This window comes from Oxyura jamaicensis, chromosome 17, assembly GCF_011077185.1.
Source record: "Oxyura jamaicensis isolate SHBP4307 breed ruddy duck chromosome 17, BPBGC_Ojam_1.0, whole genome shotgun sequence".
NCBI lineage: Eukaryota > Metazoa > Chordata > Aves > Anseriformes > Anatidae > Oxyura > Oxyura jamaicensis.
In genome coordinates this window covers 8,692,902-8,718,313 of record NC_048909.1, presented here as the reverse complement: position 1 = coordinate 8,718,313, position 25,412 = coordinate 8,692,902, and the positions used below count along the sequence as shown (strand labels likewise).

The following is a 25,412-nucleotide window of genomic DNA, read 5'->3' as shown; positions in this document are numbered from 1 at the left end:
AATTCTTATCACCACTCGTAGAGGGCTGTGTTTCTAGAGACCCCAAATAATTAAAGGCATGTGGCCGTGCTTTACCCTTCTCCCATCAGCTGGAGAGTTATCCTGAAAATCTGCTGCTAGTGATCAGGAGACAATGATTTTAAGTGACAGAAGAGTGCTTGGAATGGATGTGAAAGACACACGAAACATTTTCAGTGTTAGCCCATTGGGATCCTGACCTAACGGCAGAGGCAGCAGCAGACACTGGGGCACGCACAGCACCACGAAGGACCTGGAGGCCAAGCGCCTCGCAGAGCCCTTCCTGCCCTGCTCACACCGCACTTCTCACATCCACCAGAGTTTGGCACGAGGTAAGGAGAAAGCTTCATTGACCAAAGGCCCTCTCTGAGCTGTAACCTGGAGTACAACGTTAGGAAAGTGCCAGTTCTTTGTGCTGAGACAGCCCTGCAGCACTGAAGGACAGCGGGTATCAAGCCCAGATTTCAGTCGATTCGTAACAAAAACACTAAGTTCCAGTTTTAGTAAAATCTAGATGCTGAGAAGCACCATTTATTGCAAATCAGTTAACCAAAAAAAATACATCATTTTTGCAAACTACAACTTTGCATGTAGATAACTTTATTACAGAAGATATCTTTTCTTAAACTACACTCTAGTTTATAAAACATAGGAAGATTCAACACCACATGATGTTTTTATCACTCATTTTAGGGATGTCACAATAACGGTGGTCTGAAATGTTGCTAAGATGAGTGCTCAACAAAGCTTTGTGCCTTGAGAAATATCTGTTTTATTTGGCATTCTAATAAAAAGGAACGAGGAAAAGGAACCCTTTTCTTAGGTTTTCTGGATTAACTGCACTCTATTTGCCTGTCCCAAACACGTCTAGTCGTAGGGTGTCTGCTTGCCTTCGCACCCGAGCGAGTGACATTCCAACACCTCTATAAGGTGATATATTTATGATATATTTAAGACTTGCTCATTTAGATTTTTGAAACAAAATCCACCTTTTCTTAAAAAAAAAAAAAACAAAACATATTTACAAACATTAAATCTGCCACAGGCTTATACTATATTTTACATGATACACAGAACGAGTGCACATCAATATAAAAAAAGATGCATCACTCCAGACTAACAAGAACAAAATGTTAACGTTTCAAAGCACAGGCTCAGCTGTGCTGTCCTCGCCCCCTGCTCCGACAGCCCGGCATCCCGCGACACCCGGCCGTGCCCCTCGCCGAGCACCCAGCCAGGGAGCCGGGGGCACGGGCGAGCACGCGGTGGTGGCAGCGTTGCAATGCTTCGGAGTCTCGCTCAGGTTGTCTGCATTAATCGACACGCCTTCTTTAAGACAGGCAGGCCATCCTTAAAATAAGGATGCGGTTTACAAGTTTATATTGGCATTTATTTCTTAAACAGTTCCTCAAATGCAAACACAAAAACATCAACAAGAGAAAAAAAAAAACAGTAAAGATATTCAAAGTAAAATTAAGTCTCCTTTGTGTATAAACTCCACAGCTATGGGTTTGGTACATACTCCATAGTTATGGGTTTGCTGTCTTAGAAAGTTTGGCAGATACTCTTCTTTTTGGTGGGGAACAGTGTTCATGTTATGTAAGGTTGTTTGTTTGTTTGTTTTTTTAACCTTGGATCCCGTTCTTACAGGTCCATAATCCTGATTTTTTTTTTTTAAGATCATAAAAATCATTTAAATATATTTATATATATATATATATATATATAAAAAGAGAGAGAACAAAAATTTCTATTACCAAGGCAAATATACAACTATATAATACTGAAATTTAAACAAAGATTCATGACTGGTACCATAAAATGTCCTCTCAGATATAACAGCAAAGGAAACATTTTAAAGTACATTTTAAAAATCTGTCCATGCTTAATTTTTTTCCCCAAGAGGAGTGGTGTTTTTAGTCAATTCTTTTCTTTCTTACATCTCTTTCTGACTTGAAAGAGCAAAAAAATAAATTAATGGCATTTCAGAATCCCGAATGGTTGCTTAGAGCTTTACATAAACATTTTCTCTCAAAACAGCACAATGAACCCCCCAATCAAAAGAGAATGTCCTATAAAAACCTAATTTCTTGATTTCTTGAAACACAACTGGTGTCTCACATTGAGTTCTTAACAATAGAACATATAAATAAAAAGGCAGTGTTTTCATGTAAAATAAAAAGTACATAAATAAATACTAAAAAAAAAGGAATTAATTTGTCTTTTTATTCTCGTATAAAAACATATTTTAAAAGGATCCTTTAATAAAAGCATCCAACGTCCTGTTAAAAAAAAAAGATCTCCCTCCAGCTCCCACCGCGCGGCAGCGTCTCTGAAACCCGGCGTCTCACTTGAAGGCTTCGGGGATGTGTCCCAGCTGCGACTGCATGCTGGTCGGGGGGCTGGAGATGCCCTCGGACCAGTCGGACACATTGGAGTGAGGAGACGAGCTCGACCACTGGTCCGGAGACTCCGGAGACGGCGTTAGGAAGGGGTGGTCGGGCACCTGGAGCTGGTGGCTGGGGGTGTTGTCCAAGGGGGAGGAATAACTGTGCTGGGAGGGCGGCGTTAGGAACTGCGTGGTGGTCATGGGCTGCGCGAGGGAGGACGGCAGGGACGTGGGCAGCAGCTGCGAATCTTGCGGCAGGATGGTGTGCACCGCCATGGTGCTGCCGCTCACCGGCTGCAGGTCGGGCTGGCTCAGCTCGGTACCGAGGAAATTTTGGCCGATGTGGCCGCTGGCGTTGGAGCCGGCGCTGTGGTGCTGCTGCGGCTGCTGCGGCTGCGGCGGCGGCTGCGCGGGTTGCTGCGGGGGCTGCTGCGGCTGCATGCCGGGCTGCTGCAGCTGCTGCTGCTGGAGCTGTTGCAGCTGCTGGCTCTGCATCAGGTGAGGCTGGGAGGCCAGCCGGGTGTTGGGCATGGCCTGGTAGCTCATCATCTGCGACAAGCTGGTGGTGGGCAAGCCGTTGTGCAGGGAGGTCATCATGCCGTGCTGCAGGTTCTGCGGCTGCTGGTGCGCCCCCGGCTGCATGTTGCCCCTCAGGGGGTTGTACTGATTCTGCACCATGCCCGTCTGCAGCCTGCTCAGCCAGTCGCACTGCCCGTTCAGGCCGGCGGCTCCGCCGACGGAGAAATTCATCGGGGCGTTGCTCATGGCTGTGCTGGGGCTGGAGACGGGGAGGTGCGAGAGACGTGGCGGCACCGAGTCGAAGGCCATCCTGCTGGAGTTTCCCAGGGCCATATCCTGCTTCCCCCCCCATGTTGAGGTGGTTGATGCTCATGTGGGCATCGGGCATGCCTGGCAGATGATTCAGAGGCATGGAAGGGGACTGCTGAAATGGAGAGGTCATCAGCGGAGGAGAGGCAACATCTGACAGGTACCCGTGGGGCGACTCCAGGGAGTCCACGGGGGACAGCACGCTGGAGTTGTCAAGCAGACAGCCTTTTCCATCTTGCGACTTTTTCCTCCGGGCTTTCAGGTCTTTGGCATCCTTGCCGTTGCAGCTCAGGCCCTTGGTACTGGGCTTCCTGGCCTTCTTGCCCTGGACGGCGGGTTTCAGGTTGCCGATGTAGCTGTTGGGGGAGCAGAGCGGCGGGGACAGCGTGGGTGCCCCCAGGGGGCCGTTGTGCAGCGGCGGGCTCCGCACCAGGTTGTACTCGTCCAGCAGCCTCACGATGTCGTGGTGCATGCGCTCCTGCGCGATGTCCCGCGGGAGCCGGTCCATGTGGTCCGTGATGTCGCGGTTCGCAAAATGGTCCAGGAGGACTTTGGCCGTTTCGTAGCTCCCCTCTCTGGCCGCGAGGAACAGCGGGGTCTCCTCCTAGAAACCCAGCAGAGATGATTAGGTTCGCGTTCACAGATTCTCCTGGCTAACGCTTCAGCTGGGTGCAGAGGCTGTAACTACTCCTCCTCTTCTGAGGCTTTGCTGCTGCCTGTTTTTATCCTGCTGAGCCACGGCGTTGTACAGATACCAAACCGGGAGCCCCACAAGTGCCCCAGAACACGCAGGGGGATGGCTGCACTAACACTGTACCAAGCACTGCACAGGCCATCAGCATCACCCATAATACCAAATCCCACCTCGCTTCCTCGAGCTGAATACCGCACCCTGAGTCACAGCAGAACAACACGGTAAGCCCCCTACCTTATTGTTCTGCATGTCCTTGTTGGCACCGTTCTTCAGAAGGACGACTGCAGCTTCAATGTTATTCACGGCCGCTGCCCAGTGCAGTGCTGACTTGCCTAGAGAGGAAGGCCAGGAAACACACCGAGTGTTAGCGAGAGGGAAGGGGGCCAGAAAACAGCCCTTTTCTTCGTTTTAGTTGCCTGCAGTACCTAGATCATCCACGGCGTTGACGTCTGCGTGGCAGTTGATGAGATCCTCCAGCATGCCCTCCACAGCCAGGCGAGCAGCCAGGATCAGAGGGGTGGTCCCATCGTGCATGCGGGCGTCCAGATCGGTTGCCCTGTTCCTAATAAGGATCTGCCGGGACCAGGATCGAAGCAGGAGAAGCACAAACGTCAGGCAGGGCAGACAGCAGACACCCCAGAGACACCCACGGCTCAGAGCCCAAAAGCCCCTTCCCGTGGGCTGGTCCCTCCCGTCCCTTCCCTGCCCCGGGTGCACATCGGGAGGGCAGCCCAGGATTGCTGCCTCGTGGGATCAGGGTGGCTCTGGTTTTCCAGACTTCCACCACGTTCCTTGCTGGGGTGGGCTGGTGACACTGGGATACGATCAGCCTCGTGACCTTCCCAATGTGCAGCACACGTACTTTCTGCAGAAAACCGGCGCTGAAGGTGAGGGGATCGGTTACCTGGAAGACTCCTTGGGCATCGGCGGAGACGGCCGCGTGGAGAGGAGTCCTGCCCATGTTATCCTGGATGTTCGCGTCGGCGCTGGCTTCCAGCAGGCGCTTGGCAGCGTCGGAGCGGGAGTAGCGGGCGGCCAGGTGCAGCGCGGTCTCGCCCGTGCGGTCAGTCTGATTGTGCAGGCTGGCGCCTTGGTAAATGAAGTCCGAGATGACGGCGGGGGCATCGTCCTCCTCTTCGCTGTTGCCAGTCTCCAGCCCGCCTCCGCTGCACGAGGCGATCATGAGGGGGGTGAAGCCATCTGGAAAGCACGGGGGGGAAATTAGGCTTTTTTTGTACCTTTCTGTAATGCAGGCGGCTCAGCGAGATGTTCTGCCTGCAATAGATGCTTATTCTCATGGGTGCGTAAAGACCGAGTTCCTGACTGGCTCTGCACATCAAACGTGAATATCCTTCCTCTGATATGGATGTGAAATTCCTTAGTGGTTATCTCACCGCTCGCTGGTTTTCCTGTTTCATCTGCCAGCCTGCACACTGCAACGTGCAAGGTGCAATTTCTACGGGAGGCTGCTCAAAGCAAACTTCAGCGCACTACAGCGCAGCCTTAAATGTTTTCAGTATTTGAGAAGACAATTTCGCAGAGGTGAGGAAGACCAAATGTTTGAAATAATTTAGAAGTCCAGTAACTATTAACAGAGTTAAAAACCTGAAAAGAAAACCGTTAAATGTGCAGTTCGGAGGGAGGAGAGGAATCTTGGAGTGGCAGGGAGAGAAGCTGGAGGATTTAATAGGTGCTTTTCCTGTATCCTCTAGTTTCCCTCTCTGTGACTGAATAAAGAGATGTATGGAAAGCAAAATTTGTCAGGGTCCCTCTCTCATGCAGAACAGCAATCGTGCGATGCAGAGCGGTGAGCAGTGACCGTGACATGGGGCTGAGAGGGCAGGGACAGGAGCATTAGGAACAGAGCCGGGCAGGTCTGTCTGGGACTGCCCCTCTGCAGGCAGGCAGCGAGGATTTTGGATTAGCCGAGGCAAGGAATCCGCCTTACCGGGACCTCTCACGTTGACGTCCATGCAGTCTGCATCGATTTCACCCTGCGGTGGAGTAGGTGCCATGGAGGATATGCGGAGGTCGGCAGCATCCAGGTGCTGTTGGGTCCACTGCCTGTGGTCCGTCTGGTCATCTGAATCAGGCAGCATCGCCTGCTCCTCAAACTGAGGGAGGACAAAAGGGGATGAGCACCACGAAAAACACACGAGGCAGGTGTGGGAGGGGGGGGAGCTGAGCTGCAACATGGAAAATTCTGCAAGCCACAGAGGTGGGCTTGCCATACACGCAGGCTTGGAAAGCAGCTTTCAGAAGAGGTGAGCAGCACGGACCGGGCCCCGAAGGGGAATCCGTTCTGCTGCTTTCCCAGTGCTCTGCCCTTCTGTGCCACAGCCGAGTGAGTGACTACTTGCAGAACAGAGGAAATCCTGCAGGTAGCTTACCCTGAACTTCTTGGTGTCCAAGGTCTCCTCATCACCCCACTCATTTTGGTTGTCATCCATCAGTGTGCCATCTGAAGCATTTTTGAGGGGTCTTTAAAAATAAAACCATGCAAAAAATTAGCTCCTCTGTAGGAACTGATCCATCATGGGCTGTGCTTATTTATACACATGCACAGAAGAAGAATCAACAAGAAGATTTTGTATTTTTTCATATTTTACCAAGTGCAAATGGATCAAGAATCATTTAAAAACCTCCTCCAAACTAGAACGTGGTTTTCCCCATGCAGAACAATCCGAAACCCAATTTTTCTCCTCCCAGCTCCTCTGCTAGAGAGCCCCCAGACAGCCCCGCTCCGCTGTGTTTAACAGGCTAACACGCAAATTACTCACTTCAGTCCAACAGAATCCTCCCCAAGCGGCTCTCGTCGCTTCTTCTTGCTTGACTCTGTCACTTTGAAGCCCTCTGGGAACCAAAGCTGCCCATGCTCCCTGCGCCGCTTACGAGATACCAGTACTCCCACTCCAATGAAAGCAAGCAAGACCAGCACAGCTACCACCACGTACATAGGATACAGCTGGGAGTTCCTCGTGGGTTCAGCCGTTTCACCTGAAAAACAGTGGGGCACAAGGAGACGCTGAGACATTAAGCTGCATAGCAAACCAGTGACAGAGTGGGAATGAAGCAAAATTAGTTAATAAAGGTACCTAAGGCTGATCTAAATCAGCCCCCCCAAAATAAGGTCATTTTATACGCTATTAATCAGAATTGCAAACTATCGGCAAATTCTCCGCTGCACAAGCCAGCCTGCATCAGGAGACAGCTTTACTTTTTTCTCCTTTAAGGAAAAGGATTAGCAAACTTCAAATCATTGCGCTCGCATTGAGCTGTTAAGACAAAAGGATTTAGGGGGGATTTTCGAGATACAAACTTCAACTCCTTGCATGTCACTGATTGATTGGAGCTGGTTGGGCTGGGTTTTTTTAAAAAACTTTTATAGTGATAATGATTTTGAAATAAACCAGGAATAAGCAAAAATAAACAGTTTTTTTTTGTATCATTTTTAAAAACAGACTTAAAAACAAGGTGCAAGGTTTTAAAACCAGGCTGTGCTCAACTGTGGCATCTGAGCCAGCTGACAGAGAACGAAACACGGGTGAGACTGGGAGGTTTCAGTGCTCTCTCCCCCAGCCGACCAGCCCTGCTTACTTTTAACGGCTTCTATTTTGTAGGGTATGTTCAGGTTGCCAAGGGAGGCCAAGGCACCCAGGAACGCCGCCACGTCGGTTGCACTCTGGAAGCACTGGGAAGACGACTGGATGCACTGACGGTTATCAATTTCCAAGTAGACGATGGATCTGCGAGAAGAGTCAATGAGGAATGAGGTGCGATGATCACACTGCAAAGGCAGGCAAGACCCGTCTCCCTCCCCTCCTTAACCCCCCATCAGTGGGAATTAGAAGGTGGGAACCCATTTCCTCGCCTCTCCGTGGCTTCCCTGAGCTCACACTGGTGGTCTATTGGATTTATCTCAATGAACACGACAAAGCCTGACTCCTTATCCACGGGAATGCAGGGCAGTCTCTGCTTCACAGTGCTTTTAAGACTACCCAGACGCCAGAGTGCCTTAAATCACGCTGTTTGGGAGCCTTAAAACCTTTCACATCAGTTTCTCCGCTCGAACTCCTTTGGTTTTGGTGGCTTTTGATTGAGCCCACAGAGAGGGAGAAGGTTAGATCTATATGTTTATACCAGAGGTCTCCAAACACGGTTTGCAGCGATTGAGCTTTACAACAAAGCTCTAGGAAGCATTTCCCAGGGAGAAACTGAGGCTTAGCTTAATGACTTCCTGCAGTCAGACAGACGGTCAGGCCAGCCTGGGCTTCCAGGTCCCACCCAGCCCAGCCCGGCTCCCAACAATGCACAAGACTCCTTCAACCGTGAGAGTCGGCGCAGCATTGTATCAGCGATTCCTGAGCGATCGCTCGCTTTTCCCACATGAGAGCAAAATCCGGTTTCTATTCACACAGAAAGCAACATCTAAATACAATTATCTGGCCTACATCCTCTTCTTTATAGCGTGTTACTATTATCAACACACAAAACAAACGCTGCTCGGCGAAAAGGAACCCGCTGGTCCCCCTTACCCTCTGATGTCCATCTGGTCGAGCTCTCTCTTCTGCCTCCTGCCAGCCCGGGAGTAGAGGCTGGTCTTTACTTTGTTGATGACAGCACTGGGCATATCCGACCAGTCCTCTGTTGACCTCTTGATGTAATGCTTTTTCAGCTCCTCCTCGTTGCCGTAGTAGGGGAAGATCATGTACTCTCCCTTGGAGTTCTTCTTGAAGACGACGTTGGTGTGCAGCACGCGGCTCAGCTCCCGCAGGAAATTGAAGGAGTTGTTCTTCAGGTTCTCGGGGGTGATCAGCACCACCACCACCAGGGTGCCGTCTGCAAGCTTCTCCGGCATATTGTTGGCACAGTCCAGACCATCCCATTCGCACTCAAAGTTATTGCAGCCCTGGTCACAGTGCCCATCTGAGAAGTGGTCCTTGCAGTACTGATCATACAGAGGGCTGGGCAGGAGAAAAAGGAAGGCAGAAGAAGGAATTAGGCCAAGTACTGCGCATAGTACCTGTCTGCTAAGAAAATAATTTGTGCTTCACAAAGACCTCTCTTTTGGGTCAATACTCTTAATCCTAATGAACGTGAAAGCGATTTACATAGAAGGGATCTGTTCCATGCAGGACTGAAAAGCATTCACATCTGGGGTGATAGACAGCAGTTATGAAACTGTAAGTCACAATTTAGATGCCTGAAAATGGGAACAAATTACAGTGACTCAGAAAAGACGTGGGGACATGGAATAGTTACGTAGACCTGAATTTGTCTGGAAATCTGGGATCAAGTTCCTGCTGTTGCCAAAGACAACGTTTGGTAAATGCCTGGATGTTCATACCATGTTTTGTGGTTGGTCTTCTGTCTGAGCTCTTGCTACCCTGAAACTCCCCGTGTCACTACTGCGAGCTGCAAAATTCGCTTTTGTGGCACGCTGCAGGCCGTGGCAGGGAAGCCAAGCACAGAAAGCTTCCAAGCATACATAAAACTCTGTAAGACCACGGGCAAGCGTGGTCGCCTGAGATGCAGCCCCACGTGCAGGAGAAGAGAATGAAGAGAGCCAACAACAGGTCTGCACTGAGGAGCTTTAGCAGATACAACCAGAAGATCACAGAGATCGGGGCGTTAAAGCAAGAGGGTCAACGAGCAGGTCACTTACTTGCACTGCCCTTCGTACTTCTGGCAGTCGAACCCATCGTACAGGCAGCCCGCGTTATTGCACTGGGAGTCGCACTTGCCGTCGTTGAAGTACTTCCAGCACTGCAGCGACTGCGAGCAGTTCTTCCAGGGGTCGTTGAAGTTGAGGGAGCAGTCGCCCCCGTCCCAGCCGCAGGCGTGGTTGTTGCACTTGCCATCGCAGATCTTGTTGCCGGCATACCCCGCGCAAACCGCGATCTCGCACTTCTCCTCAATTTTGGGTGGGATGATGTCCTGCCCGAACCCACCTTGGAAATCGAAGTCGAGGATGTGGCAGTTGAGGCCGTTGAAGTTGGCAGGGCAGTTGCAGTGGTAATAGGGGGGAGCGTCGCTGAGGAACTCGCAGGTGCCCCCGTTGTAGCAGGGGTTGGAGGTGCAGGGGCTGCTGGCCGGGTACTGGCACTCGGGCCCCGTGAAGGCCGGTGCGCACATGCACTTGGAGCTCTTGTGGATGGAGATGCAGGTGCCGCCGTTCAGGCAGTGCAAGTTCCCGCAGGTGCGGGAGTCGTTCTCGCAGGTGGCACCCACGAAGCCCTGGGGAGGTGACAGCACAGAAGGAGTCAGAATAAAGCGAGGCTGCCCTGTGTCCTAAACCATGTGTGTGTTCTGGGAAACTGAGCGCAAACCAGGGGTGATCGGACAGAGCTGGCCAGGGCACAGCGCTGGTGCTTCCCCTGAAACTAGTGATGGGCAAGAATAATCTGGGATGTGAACCCCGTTAGAGCATCCCCCTGAAAATGATGGGAGCTCTTCTCCATAGCTGCCTGCTCCACCTTTATGTGGTGCAAATCATCATCCACCACATAGATGGCAAGGAGCCTGTCCTACAGAGCTGGGTGTCACAGTGCTGAGCCTCCTCCTCCTCCCTGACAGGCACCAGATCCCCATGGGGGTGAGGATTCCTCCTCTCTGCGACCTGCAGGGCCCATACGATGCCCCGCGCTCGGAGCTGGAGAGCAGCAGGTACCTACCGGGGGGCACTTGCAGATGAAGCCGCGGCCGGTGTTGCTGGCCACAGCGCAGGTTCCACCGTTCCTGCAGGGCTTGCCCTTGCATCCGTCCACCACGGTGTCGCAGCGACGCCCTGCAGAGGGAGAGGAGGGTGTAAGGGGCGGAGGGAGGCGTGCGAGGTGCTCGGGGTGGCCAGGCGCTGCAGGGAGCGAGCGGGAAGGACGCGGCGCTCACCTGCGTAGCCAGGCCGGCACTCGCATTTGTAGTCATTGACCCGCTGCACGCAGTTCTGGGTGCCGCGCGCGTCGCAGGGGTTGGACAGGCACTCGTTGACGTCTCCCTCGCAGCGCTCCCCTACAAAGCCAGGGGGGCAGATGCAGCTGTAGCCACCTACCCGATCCGTGCACTTGCCATTGTTAAAGCACTTGGGCCCCAGGGTGACAGGATCAAAGAAAGGGCTGCAGTCATCCACATTGATTTCACAGTGCACCCCTAGAGAAATGGGGGAACAACCCACACAGCTCATCAAACAGTATCGGGGTGCCCGGTGGTCCCTCGTGCGAACCTTCCCTGCAAAGGGGCTGAGCCTGACCAACTCAATGGCAGTCTGAGCCACCGCTCTGGCGGGAAGCACGCAGCACCGTGCAGCTCGTGTCCAAGGTTGCGTGGCCTTGATGGCTAAGCTCGCGAGCAAACACAATCCTCTATTGTTGCGTTTGCTTCTGCTAGCCTGAGCAGCTAATGAGCAGATACCGAGGATATCTGCATTCAACCCGCTAATGCCCCAGCCTGGGGAATTAATTTACCTTGGGTTCCTCTGGGGCAGGAGCATTTGTAGGTATTGATGAGATCGATGCAGGTTCCTCCATTCTGGCACGGGTGGGACAAGCACTCATTGATCTCCTCCGAGCAGTTAACTCCATGATAACCAGCCACGCACTACAAGGAGGGAAGAGGGGAGCAGTCAGAGATGTTCACCCAATTGCCACGCGGTGCCTGGGACATACAAACGGCTGCTCTATTCTTGCCCCTGGAGCTACCACATCCCCCAGAAAGGGCCCAGCGCAGCCCTTGCTGCCCTCTCCCTGCCCCATGGCACCACATGAGGACGGCACCCACCTCGCAGGAGTAGCCTCCCAGGTAATCCGTGCAGGTGGCTCCGTTCTGGCAGGGGTTTGGGGAGCACTCGTCCACCTGCTCCTCGCAGTAGCTGCCGGTGTAGCCGGCCTGGCAGCGGCAGAAGTGAGTGTTGCCGGTGTCCACACAGAGCCCCGAGTTCCTGCAGAGGTGTGCGACGTCGATACCTGCCGGGGAGAGCAGCGAGAGACACGGGGACCTCAGCGACACCCAGGCACTGCAGGGCCAAGTCCTGGCCACCCTTTGCGCCACGTGTCCCACTGGGAAATACAGCCCCTGGCGTGGTGGGTGCACATGACAGCAAACCCTGAGATCGCTCTGTGTTGTGCAAAGGTCCCCACTAAGAGATCCGAGCGTGGTCCCCACCAAGAGACCCCGCTTGGAGCCCAGCACGGGAGGCCTTGGGGACCCCCCAGCCCTGTGAGACCACACAGGGCTGCAGGAACGATGGCAGGGACGTACCTTGCTGCTTTGCAGCCACCTCGCAGGAGACGCTGGGGACGTCGCAGTAGAGCCCGGTCCAGCCGCTGTTGCACTCACAGCGGTACAGGTTGTTGGTCTGCCAGCATTTCCCCCCGTTCTTGCAGGGCGAGGAGTCGCACCAGCGCACCAGGTTCTGGGAGGGAAGAGCAGGGGATGGAGTCAGGACCCAGCTGGACTTCTACAGGACACAGACCCGGCCCTGCACCCTGGGCAGAGACCACAGAGACCCCCCAAATCCCCCCGCTTGGCATGCACTGAGAGAACCGGGGGCAGTGCCCATGACCACCCAAGCCTCCTCTACCTGGCAGTTGAGCCCGGTGTATCCCTGGGGACACGTGCACTTGTACGTCCCGTAGCTGTCCTGGCAGGTGCCCCCATTGAGGCACGGCTTGGAGTCGCACTCATTGATGTTGTGCTCGCAGTAGCTGCCCGTGAAGCCGGCCGGACAGAGGCAGGTGAAGGTGTTGATGCCATCCACACAGGTCCCGCCGTTGAAGCAGGAGCTGGGAACACAAACACAAATCCGTGTGAGCCAGTGCCCCTGGCTGACGTGCTCCATGCCAGACCCCAGCCCCAAAGCCCCTGCGGACCCGCAGGGCTCGCCTGGGGCCATAGGGCAGCACGGGGACCCCGTCGCACAAGGCAGTACCTCTCGGTGCAGTCGGGGGTGTTGTTCTCGCAGTGGATGCCGCTGAAGCCGGAGGGGCAGGTGCAGGTGTAGCTGTTGACGCAGTCGGTGCAGTTGGCCCCGTTCTTGCAGGGGTTGCTGGCGCACTCGTTGATGTCCTCCTCACACTTGGGGCCGCGGAAGCCGGCCAGGCACTCGCAGAAGAACGTGCCCACGCTGTCCGAGCAGGAGCCGCCGTTGTGGCACGGATCTGGACGGGAGAGGACGTGCACGTTACGATGCAGTGGGTCCAGCCCTGGTGTTGCCCACACACATGCCCCCCAACCACGCAGAGGGATGGGACAGAGGCCAGCCCAGCCCCAGCTGGGGACTGGGAACGCAGAGGGCACGTGGGACACGCTTGCTCACTGCCTGCACGTCACTGTCCCCCCCAGCCTCCTTCCTGCCAGCTACCACCTGGCCCGGATTGACGCAGCTCCATCGGGACGCAATGGAGACGTTCCCAAAGGAACGGGGCTGACCCAGACCCACACGGAGGGCTCCCTGTGCACGGGGCAGCTGCCCCCAACCCCAGGAGTGCAGGGGAAGCCGGGGGGCTCAGGGCTGGGCTAAAATCAAGATGCCCAAGGCTCTTACTGGGCTGGCAGTCGTCGATGTCGGTATCGCAGTTGCGGCCGGCGAAGCCCGCCCTGCAGAGGCAGCGGTAGCTGCCGTTGGTGTTCTGGCACGTGGCCCCGTTGCGGCAGGGGCTCTTCACACACTCGTTGATGTCAATCTCGCACGTCTGACCTGCGGACACAGCGGGTCGGGTACCGTGAGCTGGAGGCGCTGGCAGAAGCCCTGAGGACGGACACCTTGCCCCGAGCGCCCGCCGCAGCCTGCAGCAGGGCAGCGCCCCCGCAGCAGCTCCCACCTTGCCAGCCGGGCGGGCAGCCGCAGGAGAAGCTCTCGTAGTCCTCCGACTCCCGGCACTCGCCGCCGTTCTTGCAGGGGCCGCCGGCGCAGGGGGCCAGCACGTCCTCGCAGGTGGCACCTGTGCAGGCACAAGTGGCTGCTGATGCCCTCTCCCAAATAATGGGTAGCCCAAGTCCCCATGGTCCCCATTCACCCCCCTTAGGCTGCTGCCAGCTCTAGGCCCCCCCATCCCACCTTTGGGCAGCCTCCCCAGGGCTGTCTCCTCCATCCCTGAGCCCTTTGTGACCCCTGCCCCCCCACGAACCCTTTAAACACTTTAAATCTGGGCTTAAAGGGTCACCCGCTTCCTTTGGAAGGGACGCGCTGCTTGGGGTGGCTTTCCCCCCTTGCGCTCCCCCCTCTCAGCTGCTTTTCCTGTTTACGTCCAGCCAAGGGACACGTTCCCTCCGAACCCTTATCTTCCCTGTCAGCCAGTATCTCCCAAACTGGCCTTTGCTATTTTCCAGAGCCTTCCACTCCCTGCCTGCCCCTGTCGATCCCCCCCCGCCCCCCAGGGGTTTCTATGGCCACTGCCGAAGGCAGGAAACGGCTCAGAGCTTCCTGCAATTGTGCTCCGGCGGCCGCTCTGCGCGAGCGGAAGCGGGAGGACGGCAAACAGGAATCGGCTCAGCAGAACCCCCCCCGGCCCCCGGCCTCTGCTCGCTTTTTCCAGCAGGGGCACCGGGGCGGGCGAGCGAACGGGCCCCCTCCGGCAACGGGGAGGGTTCCTGGTGCCAATGCCCAAGGCGCAGGCTGTGGCCGAGCCCCTGCCACCACCTCGGTGCCCTGGAGGAGGAGGAGGAGGAAGGAGGAAGCTCTGCCCGGCTGCCTCCCGAAGCTCCTTGGTTTTTCCTCCAGCTGTGCTGTGGCACGGGGAGGTGGAGCCATGGGCAGCCCCACGGAAGAGCTGGGGGGCACGGGGTGCTGCCCCCTCACCTGTGTAGGGCAGGAGGCAGTTGCAGGTGTAGCCGGCCACGTCATCGATGCAGGTGCCCTGATTCAGGCAGGGGTTGGAAGCACATTCGTTGATATTGGTCTGGCAGTTGGGTCCTAGGAAGAAAAACAGAAATGCAGGTGCAAAACTGGCAGTGATGGAGGCGTGCTCACGGGACGGGAGCCTCCTGCTGTCAGCTCAAGCTGTGGGAGCCCAGAAGCTGCTGAAGGCCCCTGGGCTGATGGCACTGCCACGGCTCCCACACAGACCGGGCATCCCCGTCACCCCCACAGTGACATCTCCCAGGGCTGCCACCCACGCCCCGGCCACGTCCTTACCGCTGAACCCTTCCCTGCAGGTGCAGATGTAGCCGCTGGTCATGTCCTTGCAGGTGCCGCCGTTCATGCAGGGATTGGATTCACACTCGTTATTGTTGATGTCGCAGTTCGTCCCGCTCCAGCCCGGGTCGCAATCGCACCGGTACCTTTGGGGAAGAATTAAGAGCGTAAAGCAGGGGATCTGGGGTGACCCAACGTTGCTGGGTCACCCTTCGGTCACCCTGCAGCCCCCGTGCCCCCAGCCTACCCGTTCAGCCCGTCGTGGCATCTCCCGTGGATGCAGGGGTTGCTGTTGCACTCGTTCACTTCGGACAGGCACTTGGGGTCATGGAAACCCTCGGGACAGAGGCAAGTGAAGCCGTTGATGCCGTCCTTGCAGGTGCCCCCGTTGTGGCAGGGGTTGCTGGCGCACTCGTCGATGTTGATGTTGCACATGCGCCCTGGGGAAGGGGCAGCGAAGCGTTACCTCGTGCGAGGAGCCTCCTGGGGGCATGGAGCACGCGGCTCCCCTCCGGCCGTGCCGAGAGTGCCATCGGAGCTCGCATCTCCAGGCACACGTGTGCCAGCCACGTACGAGCAGGCCTGCCCCTGGTGTATGGTGATTTCACGCCGCTGCATCGCCCTCCTGGCTTAATGAAATGCAGCTGGGAGGGGGCCGTGCCATGGGCTGCTTTGCTCCAGGAGGGAATAGCGAAGGGAGCCAGTTTCAGCCCGTAACCCTACCTGCCGCGGCTGACAAAGGAAGGCTTTATTGAAGGCTCCTGGCCAGCAGGAGCACAAAGAGCCGTGCGGCCCTCGCTGCCGCGAGCGGGGAGCCAGCGGGGTCTGCTGCTATCAAAGCCACTGGCTTTTTCCAGCGGTGATCAAACAAACCAGTCAGACAAGGCAGCAACCCGATACCCATGGGAGTGGATGCACCAGGAGTCGAATTCACGGCACTGGAACCCCTTTGATTTTGGCCTGAGCTGGAATCGCCCATTTGGACATGCAGGGGGTCCGGGCTGGGGTGGGAGTGCGCGGGGCTCCTGGCAGCACCACCGGCTGTAGGAGGCTGGGGCAGGGCCTCCCTGGGACCTCGGTCACCCCGGCTGCTCCCCCCGCAGAAGTCCCCCACTGGAGGACAGCAGTGCCATCCCTGTGTCACCCCGAGCGTCCTGACTTGGGCCAGGCTGCAAGCGGCCACCGCCGTGCCTTCTCTCACCTGTGTAGCCCGGCTCGCAGGTGCACTCGTAGCCGTTGATCTTGTCGATGCACTTGCCGTAGTCGCAGGGGTTGCTGGCGCAGTCGTCCAGGTTGATCTCGCAGTTGGGCCCTTGAGGAGGAAAGCAGGGGCGTTAGGTGCTTGTGGGGCCCCGGCTCTGCTGACGAAGCACAACAAAACCCGCGGGCAGGCCCCGCCGCGCTGCTCCCCGCTCCACAACAAAGAGCCTCCCCCGCAGGCAGCTTCCAGGCTCCCGGCTGGGGCGCGGGCGCTAAACCGGGAAAACTCGTCCTGGCTGAGGACACCCCTGCCCCAGGCCGTCCCCGAAATCGGGGTGGCTGCTGGCGGTGGCCCAGGGCCTCCCCGAGCATCACGGTGAACCTGTCCAGGGATGGGACCAGGCACCTCGCTGGCACGGCTGCCCCGGCTGCTCCCCTTGCTCACCTGTGGTCCCCTTGAGGCACAAGCAGTTGTAGGCGTTGTTCCTGTCCTGGCAGGTCCCCCCGTTTTTGCAGGGCTGGCTCTGGCACTCGTTGATGTTGATGTCGCAGCGGTGGCCCGTGTAGCCAGGCTGGCAGAGGCAGGTGAAGGCGGCAATGCTGTCCTTGCAGGTCCCGTAGTGGCACGGGTCAGGGTCGCACTCGTCGATGTCGATCTCGCAGTGAGCGCCCGAGAAACCTGGGGCAAGACAGGGGGACGTGGGTGAGGATGGAGAGGTTGTGGGCTGAGGATGGAGGATGCAGGACGAGGATGGAGAGGATGCAGGGGGAGCACAGAGGGATGGAGGATGCGGGCTCAGGATGGGGGATGTTCCTGCCCACCCAAGGCGGATGCTGGGCAGCACCCACCCTCTCCACCAGTGCAGCAGGAACCCCCTGGGGATGGGGTGCAAGGGGGTTGGACCCCCCCTGGCTGTGGGGCCTTTCAGAGCCCGGCTCGCAGGCTTTGTCCCGGGGCGCACAATGACCTGCATTAAGCCAGCTCGGCTCAGGAGCGGGGCCCCGCGCTCGCCCGCGTCTCATCCCAGAGCGTGCGGGGGGGCCGGCCGCATGCACCCCCGAATAATCACCCCCCCCCCCCCCCCCAGCAGATCCTATTCTCCTGGCCTGCTCCCTCCCCGACGGGCTGGGGGTGGAGAGCCGAGGACAAAGTACAGCTTTGACTAGACCCCGCCAAGCCCACATAGCAGCTTTTCATCGGGGCTTGGCATTAGCAAGACACTAATTAGAGGCCATTCAGCTGGAAGATTTCTGGCGGGAGCTGCTCCACAAAAGAGCCACTGTTTGCCACCAGGGCTCGAGTCATCGTTCTGTGCAATCGCTCCTTGGGTTTCGGTCCGCGAGCCCCCGGAGCCCTGCACCTTGCGTCCCCATAGAGGCAGCTTTATTCCTTCCTTCCTTCCTTCCCCCTCGCCGCCGCCTGCCGCAGCGGCGGGGAGCGCAGCGGGACGGGTGCTGCGGGGCCACACCTCATTAGCGCCGGGCTCGTTACACCCGGTGCGGGGCTGGCTGGAAGCAGGGATTTGGGCACTTTCCTTGTTAATAACTCGTTATTGCGGTTTTACGGCACTTTACGGGGCAGAAGGGGGGGGTTTTCCTCGGAGGGGAGGGGGCGTGGGGACCCCTCACCTTCGGTGCACTCGCAGCTGTAGGTGTTGGGGCCGTCCACGCACTTGGCCCCGTTCTTGCAGGGGGTGCTGGCGCACTCGTCGATGTCGAACTGGCACAGGTGCCCGTTGAAGCCTGAAATGGAAGCAGAAATTGAGTCCCTGCGGCGTGGATGGCCAGACCTGCCGGGGGCTGCCCACTGCCCCCTCCCTGTGCCGGGCAAGTCCCGTGCGGGCCCCCCACATCCCAGCCGGGGCGCCGGGTTTCCATGGGGACGGCTGCGCGGGGCCCTGAATGCGGGGCTGCGACCCGCCATTGAGAGCATCTTATTTACATCTCTAGAGGAGCAAAGTCTCTGAACTTCAAAACCTCCTTTCACAGATTAACCGTCTCCCCATTCTCTGCTCCACCCCGTGACTTTGACACCGCATTCAAAGCGGCTGGCGAGGCCCCCCCCCCCCCCCCGGCCCCCCCGGCCCTCCTTCCCAAAGAGGGGCCTTTTCAAGTGCAAAGCCGAGGGGTTTAATCCTCCTTCCCCTCTCCCATGGCTTGGTGGAGCATCGCCTGCATGGCGCTCAGCCCCTCGCCAGAATGGGATAAACCTCCCCAAAAGCTTCCGCCGGCTCTGCACCGCGCTTCCCGCGCGCGGGGAGATGCTGCTGGCGGTGAGGTTTCACCACCAGCATCCCACATCGCCGCGCTGTGGGGAACGCAGCCCCTTTTTCCCAAGCTGCTGAGGATCCCGAGCAGCCGGCACCATCAGGTGCAGGACATGCGATGGCTCGGTTCCCACCACGCCAGACGCCACGTACCGGTGGGGCACTCGCAGTGGAACTCGTTGATCTTATCCAGGCAGTTGCCGTTGTGCAGGCAGGGGCTGCTGGCGCACTCGTCCGTGTTGATCTCGCAGTAAACGCCCTCGTACCCTGCGGACAGACCCACCACCCCGTCAGCTCGACGGCACAGGGTGTCCCCTCCACACGCAGGTTAAACCAGGAGCCACTGGGATTTTATACAGACAGCCCAGGAGCCGTGCTCCAGCTGGTGGGAGCCCACCCAGCCTTACGCACAAGTTTCTGGGTGGCTATCCACCAGGGATTCCTCCACTTAAGCCAGCAGGGTTGGCAAGAGGAAAGGTGCGGAGGGCTGGTGGTGCCCAGCTCCCCGCTCCCCTGTCCCCACGGGGATGCTGCACCAAGCAAAGTGCGCTTCTTTTCAGTGGTCCCCCCGGGCACGCCGGCCTCTCACAGCTCTGAGTGCAAATCGATGCTGAGCTGATGCTCACAGGCACCTGGAGCCTTCCCCTGCCTGCACCCAGCACCAGGGCAGGGGGGCACACGTGGGGGCCATGGGGCCACCCGCCCACCTACCGGGCATGCAGATGCACTGGAACTCCCCGATCTGGTCCAGGCAGGTGGCGTCGTTCTGGCAGGGGTTGGAGAGGCACTCGTTGACGTCTATCTCGCAGCGAGGGCCCGAGTAGCCCTGCAGACACTGGCACTGGAAGGACCCCTGGGTGTTGATGCATTTCCCTGCGTGCTCGCATGGGTTGGCTCCTGCAAAACACAAGAGTTGCTTACAGGACGTGCTCCCAGCTGCAGGTGAGCTCCCTCCTCTGCTGCACGAGCTGCCCAGCCCCGGGGCCGGCACAAGGCACCCACCCAGCGAGCACTCATCCACGTCCTGGTTGCAGGCTGGCCCCATGTACCCCGAAGGACACGTGCAGATGGCTTTGCCGTTGACGGGGTTGGTGTCGCAGTTGGAGCCCTCGTTGCAGGGGTTGCTGATGCAGGCGTCATCGAGGTGGCACAGCAAACCTGGGGGAGTGAACGGCACGCGCACGTCAAGGTGCTGGGCACACAAACTGCCACGCACCGAGACCTCTGCCATTGTCGGCCAGGGGATGTTCGGGGAGCTGCCACCCCCGCACCCTGAGCACCAGGGGCCTCACCTGTGCGGCCGTGGGGACACTCGCAGTAGAAGGAGGCCACCCGGTCGTGGCAGGTGGCCCCCTGGAAGCAGGCGGCCATGGCGCAGTCGTCGATGTTCTCGCTGCAGTCCTCGCCCGTCCAGCCGTTGACGCAGACGCAGTTGTAGCCGCCGTGGTTGTTGTGGCAGGTGCCCCCGTTCTGGCAGGCGTTGGGCATCAGCTGGCACTCGTCCACATCCTCGGTGCAGTACTGGCCTGCGAGGGACAGGGACAGGGCTGTGAGGCTGGCATGGACCCACTCCCACCTGCTTGGTGAGCCACGCTCCTTGCACTGAGACGCGTGCTGCCACGCTCGGTGAAGCCACCTCCCCAGCCACGTCCCCAGCCCCCAGGACAGCCCTGCCACCCCCGGTGCTACCTGTCCACTCGGGCGGGCATTGGCAGTTGTAGGTGTTGACGCCGTCCACGCAGGTGCCCCCATTCCTGCAGTTGTTCCCCGGACAGTCGTCGATGTTCTCCTCGCAGTTCTGGCCCGCGAATCCTGCACGAAGGAGACAGCCGAGGTGACACCAACCTCCAGCCATGCCCCTGCCCTCGTCCCGTGCCCCTGTCCCAAGGGGGACAGCCCCGAAGCCCCCGCAGGGCTCCCTGCACCGAGCCTGGGGCTCGGGAGCTGCCCTCCCGCCGCCCTCCCCGCTGCAGCCGGTTGCTCATTAGCAGGCAGACAGCCCGCCAGGCGCTCTCCACCCTGCCGCCTTTGAAGCCAGCCGCCCGATTTCATCTCCAGCCCCATCCCGCCTCCTCCGGGGCTGCTTTCTGACAAGCACATTACCCTGGAAGGGAGCAATCATAGGGCCTGGCAAGGGGCTGCATCCCCTGCGTGGGGCAGACGGGCGTCCCCAGCACGGGGCGCGCCTGCCAAGGCCCCCGGCTCCGAGGATGCTCTCCCCGAGCGGCGGAGGCTCCGCTGGGGATGCCAACCCCGCCGACTCCGCGGCGAGCTGGGATGAAGCGGGGCTGCTCCCACCACCGCTCGCGGCAGCCAGCACTGAATCACCATGTTTTAATTTCGCATTTAAAGAGCCTAATAAGCAGTGCTTCCCCCAGAGGGGAATTCTTCGCTTCCAAGTCTCTGGCGGCGTGAATCACGGCCCCGCGCGCTGCGCTGATCCCGGCTCTCCTCGCTGCAGCCCGGCCGCTCAGCTTTGTTTTATCGCCTCCATCTGATGGCGCGGCACGCACTGAAGCCGCGCAGCCCCTGACCTCTCCTCATGTGCAGCAGAAACGAAACGGCCGGGTCCTTATCAGGAGATCTGTCGAGCCACCCTGTCCCCCTTGGACTGTCACTCGTCCTCGCTCCAGGGTTAGAACAAACGCAGGCCCTTGCTCTGGGGACCCCCCACACCCTCCCCAGTACACGAGCAGCAGCGGCAGTGATTTACGATCGCTGATAGGAGCCCAAAGCAGACAGCACTGCTCTGCCCCGTTTTTAAGCGGCTGGGCTGAGACCGAACAGCAACAACTGGCAACGTCCTGGCTACCAGGATTCACTCGTTCCGAACCACCTGAATGAGTAATTAGTACTGCAATTACTTTAAACTCCGGGTTACGATCTGCAGCGATGGCATGATAAACCAGACGAGATTGGTTTAACTTGAAGAAACCCGGCACAGCCGGGCCTCTCTGGAAATGAAAAGGGGACATTGTTTCGGACGGGGCGCGCTGCATACCAGCCTATCAATCACACTCTTATCATGAGAAACGGGCCCCCGGTTCCTCGTGCCTCTGCCAAAAGCCGAGGCAGCCCTCGCAGCGAGCCACGAGGTGCCGAGGGACCTCAAAGTCTCCCCGTTGGAGCCACCTTGCCTTTCCGAGGGGCCGTGCCACCCCGCGGGAGGCGAACCGGCTCGTGCAGCATGCAAATCTCCCTGCAGCCGCCTGCGAAGCCGCGGCTGGGTGTGAACGCGCCGGTTCCCCCCCCCCCGGCAGGGATGCTCCCCGGGGCGATTCCTCACCCTGCCGTGCCCGACACCCGGGCTGCTGGGGGTAAAAGTGCTTTGTCAGCGGTACGGCAGGGCAGGCCAGCGCCGCTCCTGCTGCCACCCGGCACCTGCCCAGCCCTGCGGCAGCGCCGCGCCGCCCTGCCCGCGCTGGGAGCTGCTCCCGTGGGAGCTGCTGGCTCGTGGCTCGTCCTGGAAGGAAAGGCTTCCTTCCCCGGGTCAGCCCCAGCACCTCGCTGCCTGTGAGGACGGGAGCTTTGCTGCAGCCTGGGCAAGCAGGCGTGGAGGGGAAGCAGGAGATCCTACAGGGCCCTGGGTATCTTTGATGGCTAAGTTACTACAGCCAGAAGCTTGGGAAGGGCGCTGAGCCTCCGGTTTCTGAGTCTGTCGAGGACCAAGATGACATTCCCCCACGCTACTTTGCTGTCTTGCATCTCTCCCCAGCACCACCAGCCCACACTGCTGGCAGGAGGCAGGTACCGGGATGGTGGTACCGGGATGCGGGTCCGTCTCTGCCAGCTGGGACACCCCGTCCCCACCTCGTGCAGAGGGATGCTCCACGCAGATGGGGCTCCCGTGGGAATGCTCAGCACCGCCCGGGGTGCAGAGCAGAAGAGCCGCTCACCCCTCATCCTGCCCCAACCCCTGCTGGGCTACGGGTGACACAAGGAGATAAAACAACCCCACGAGAAACTTCCCACCACTGCTCACAGCACCTCTCCCCGGGAGAGGGCACAGCTGGTGGGGCTGGCTCGGGTGACAAATTTGAGGACAAATTTGTCCTCCCAGCAAGCAAAGCCTGGGTTGAGCTCAGGCTGCACCGCGCTGCCCTGAGTGCAGCGAGCGGCTGGGCTGCTCCCGTGCTCGCCGGAGGGAGCAGCAGCGAGCACGGGCAGGGTCTCCCTTTCCCAAGCCTGCCTCCACTCAGAAACCTTCCAAAATAGCTATTCCGGGACAATTATTCCATTCTGGAAGTGGATTAAGCTAAAACGGAAAAAGGCACTCTTATTCTGGAATATGAGCATCCGCAGAGGGGCCTCTGCTGAAGCAGTTGTTTTGGAAGAGCTATTTTAGTGAATCACCGAGTATAAAAAGCCCCCAGCTGACCTCTCTGCTAAAGGCACGGCTGCCCAGCATCTCCCCAAACACACCCGGGCCGGCACTGCTCCGGCCACTTGGTTTTGTCACTCCCCAGAGCTGTGACGTGAGCAAAGGCTGGGCGCTACGTGCTTGGGGAAGCAAACTGGGGGGGGAAAAAAAAAGCTACAAAAGGGCCCCCGGTACCCTGGTTCCTGGTTCCCCAACCTCTTCGCAGGGAGCACCGTGCGGGCACCTACCTGGCAGACACGTGCACTCGTAGGTGGTGTCCCCGGTCTGGCGGCACGTCCCCCCGTTCTGGCAGGGCGAGGGGTTGCAGGGCACGTAGAGGTGCTCGCAGTTCTGGCCGGTGTAGGCCGGCTTGCAGGAGCACTGGTAGGTGCCCACCTCGTTGGTGCAGCTCCCACCGTTCTTGCAGACGGGCGGCGAGATGTTGCACTCGTTCACGTCCTGCTTGCAGTTGGCCCCGTGGAAGCCGGCCGTGCAGCGGCAGACGTAGTGGGCTTCGAAGGGGACGCACTGGCCCCCGTTGGCACAGGGGTTGGAGGCGCAGGGGTCGGCCTGCTGGCAGGTTTTACCTGGAGAGGGAGAGGGAGGATGCAAACCACGGCTCTTAGCGCTGGGAGTCCTGGCGCACAACCACGCTGTGTTCGTGTGGGTTGCAATTAATTCCCCCCACCTTTCCCCTTTTTACAACCCCCATCAGGGCAGGAGTTTCGCAGCTAACCAGCACCTCCACGCTCAGCGCTGCCAACCCTTTCCTCTCCTCCAGCAGCAGCACGGGAGGAAGCAGCAACCGGCGCCAGGAGCAGCTTTCCAGGAGCAAACCCCCCAGCGAGGGCTGTCCGTCCCCGGTCCCCCCGACGGCAACGCCGCCGGCCTCACCTGACCATCCCGGTGGGCAGCGGCACTTGTACTCGCTGAGCGTCAGCAGCTCGCAGGTGCCCCCGTTGCGGCAGGGGTTGTTGAGGCAGGCATTCTCGCGGGGCGTCAGGCAGAGCTCGTCGGTGAAGCCCAGGCGGCAGGCGCAGGTGTAGTCCACGGTGCTGCCGCGCACCACCGGGGTGCAGGTGCCGGCGTTTTTGCAGGGGGAGCTCAGGCAGGGGTTGGGCAGCTGGCACCGCTCGCCCACGTGGGCGCTGCTGCACCTGGGGATGGGGGAAAAAAGAGATTTCATTAGAGTGACCCGGGCCCGGGGGATCGGGGTGCCCGGTCGGGTACCGGCACCGGTTCCGGGAGCACGTGCGAGCCACGCGGGCACGCTGCCCGTGCCCGGCCCCGCAGCACGGCTGCTTTGGCGGTTTGAAGGCTCTACCCTGACGGCTCTGGGCCGAGCTGCACCTTGAGAGAAGAGGAAGATGAAAGAGGCGCCGGGAACAAAGGCTTCCCCCATCAAGGGGCCTGCACAGACTTGCAAAACCACAGTCTCCAGGGCCGACATCCTGCTTTCCAGCGCTAAGTGCTTTTTTCGCTCCCCCCCCCCTTGCTGAAGAGGAAACCAGGGCCCAGGGGGGGACGCGGCGGCTCACCCCACGCTTGCGGCAGGAGCACGGCAGAGCCGGGAGCACCGCACCCATCCCTGTCCCCCTGTGCAGACACCCCCAGACACAGCACAAGGGGAAGCCCGGCAGCCACCTCAGGGCTGAGCCGTGCAGGACGCCCGCGCTACATCGGCTCCTGTCTCTGCAGCGGGGTCCCTGCAGCTTTTACCCTCCCTGCATCCCCAGAAATCGGCCAAACGTGAACAAACGCGGGCTCGCCGTCGGCTGGTAGCAGGTGGGGCACATCCCAGCTCGGCGCAGCTGAGGTCTTTCCCCCAAGACAAACCCTCGCCAAGCTCCTGGCGGCCCCGCGTCTCCGCATGGGGGCCCTGAGAAAAGGCCCCGAGCGACGGCCACCGGCTCAGCCATCTGCCACCAGCAGCCACGAGGCAGGGACGGGGACACGGCGCACGAGGCCAAACCCCGCGGCGGTGGCTCCACGCCGCCTGGAGGGGCTGGGCAGGACGTGGGGCTGGGAAGGGATCACGTAGGGGGGGGGACCTGGCTCTGGGAAGGGGAGCACGGAGCCGAGCTGTGCGTGGGGAGACCGAGGGCAGCCGAATATTGAACGGAGAGCCCGGGGATGAGCCCTTCAGCACCTCCCTGGCACAAACCCTCTTGTGTTTGCGACGCTGCAGCCCCGTCCCGCAGCAGGGTGGCAATGCCACCACGCCACGCTCAGCCCCACGCCTGGCTGCCATGCTCATGCTGCCATCAGAGGCCTCGGGAGCAGAAATAAATGCAGGGTAATAAATAATAAGAGAGCTGATGCCTGGGGAAGGCGCTGCTCTGGCAGAGCTTTGGCAGGATGGGGCTGGGGCACCCGCTGCGTGCTTGCACCCTTGGCCACAGAGCTGGAGGCACCTCGTGTCCCCAAGGCACAACTCCCCCAGGGGCCCCAGGGACCATCCTGGACAAAACCACAGCCCCGTGCCCACACTACAGAGCGCCCGTCTGCAAAACCACAGCCCGAGGACC

The 25,412-nt window shown here is 58.9% G+C and overlaps 1 protein-coding gene across 1 annotated transcript in view; it reads right to left on the bottom strand.

Moving 5' to 3' along the window:
* Positions 1 to 516: 516 nt before the first annotated feature.
* The window catches only part of NOTCH1 (notch receptor 1), a 39,796-nt gene continuing 14,900 nt past the window's right edge, over positions 517 to 25,412 (bottom strand). The window contains 33 exon segments of the mRNA XM_035341672.1: positions 517 to 3,274; positions 3,276 to 3,839; positions 4,164 to 4,261; positions 4,355 to 4,502; positions 4,834 to 5,129; positions 5,878 to 6,043; positions 6,320 to 6,410; positions 6,710 to 6,926; positions 7,527 to 7,675; positions 8,465 to 8,893; positions 9,595 to 10,166; positions 10,604 to 10,716; positions 10,818 to 11,075; positions 11,390 to 11,522; positions 11,703 to 11,887; positions 12,183 to 12,336; positions 12,505 to 12,706; positions 12,853 to 13,081; positions 13,468 to 13,620; positions 13,745 to 13,864; positions 14,722 to 14,835; positions 15,058 to 15,203; positions 15,305 to 15,497; positions 16,259 to 16,369; positions 16,703 to 16,936; positions 17,887 to 18,000; positions 18,678 to 18,791; positions 19,236 to 19,421; positions 19,527 to 19,682; positions 19,817 to 20,050; positions 20,214 to 20,336; positions 23,133 to 23,471; positions 23,779 to 24,041. Of these exon segments, the coding sequence (XP_035197563.1) occupies positions 2,366 to 3,274; positions 3,276 to 3,839; positions 4,164 to 4,261; positions 4,355 to 4,502; positions 4,834 to 5,129; positions 5,878 to 6,043; positions 6,320 to 6,410; positions 6,710 to 6,926; positions 7,527 to 7,675; positions 8,465 to 8,893; positions 9,595 to 10,166; positions 10,604 to 10,716; positions 10,818 to 11,075; positions 11,390 to 11,522; positions 11,703 to 11,887; positions 12,183 to 12,336; positions 12,505 to 12,706; positions 12,853 to 13,081; positions 13,468 to 13,620; positions 13,745 to 13,864; positions 14,722 to 14,835; positions 15,058 to 15,203; positions 15,305 to 15,497; positions 16,259 to 16,369; positions 16,703 to 16,936; positions 17,887 to 18,000; positions 18,678 to 18,791; positions 19,236 to 19,421; positions 19,527 to 19,682; positions 19,817 to 20,050; positions 20,214 to 20,336; positions 23,133 to 23,471; positions 23,779 to 24,041 (7,513 nt within the window). The 3' untranslated portion in view covers positions 517 to 2,365.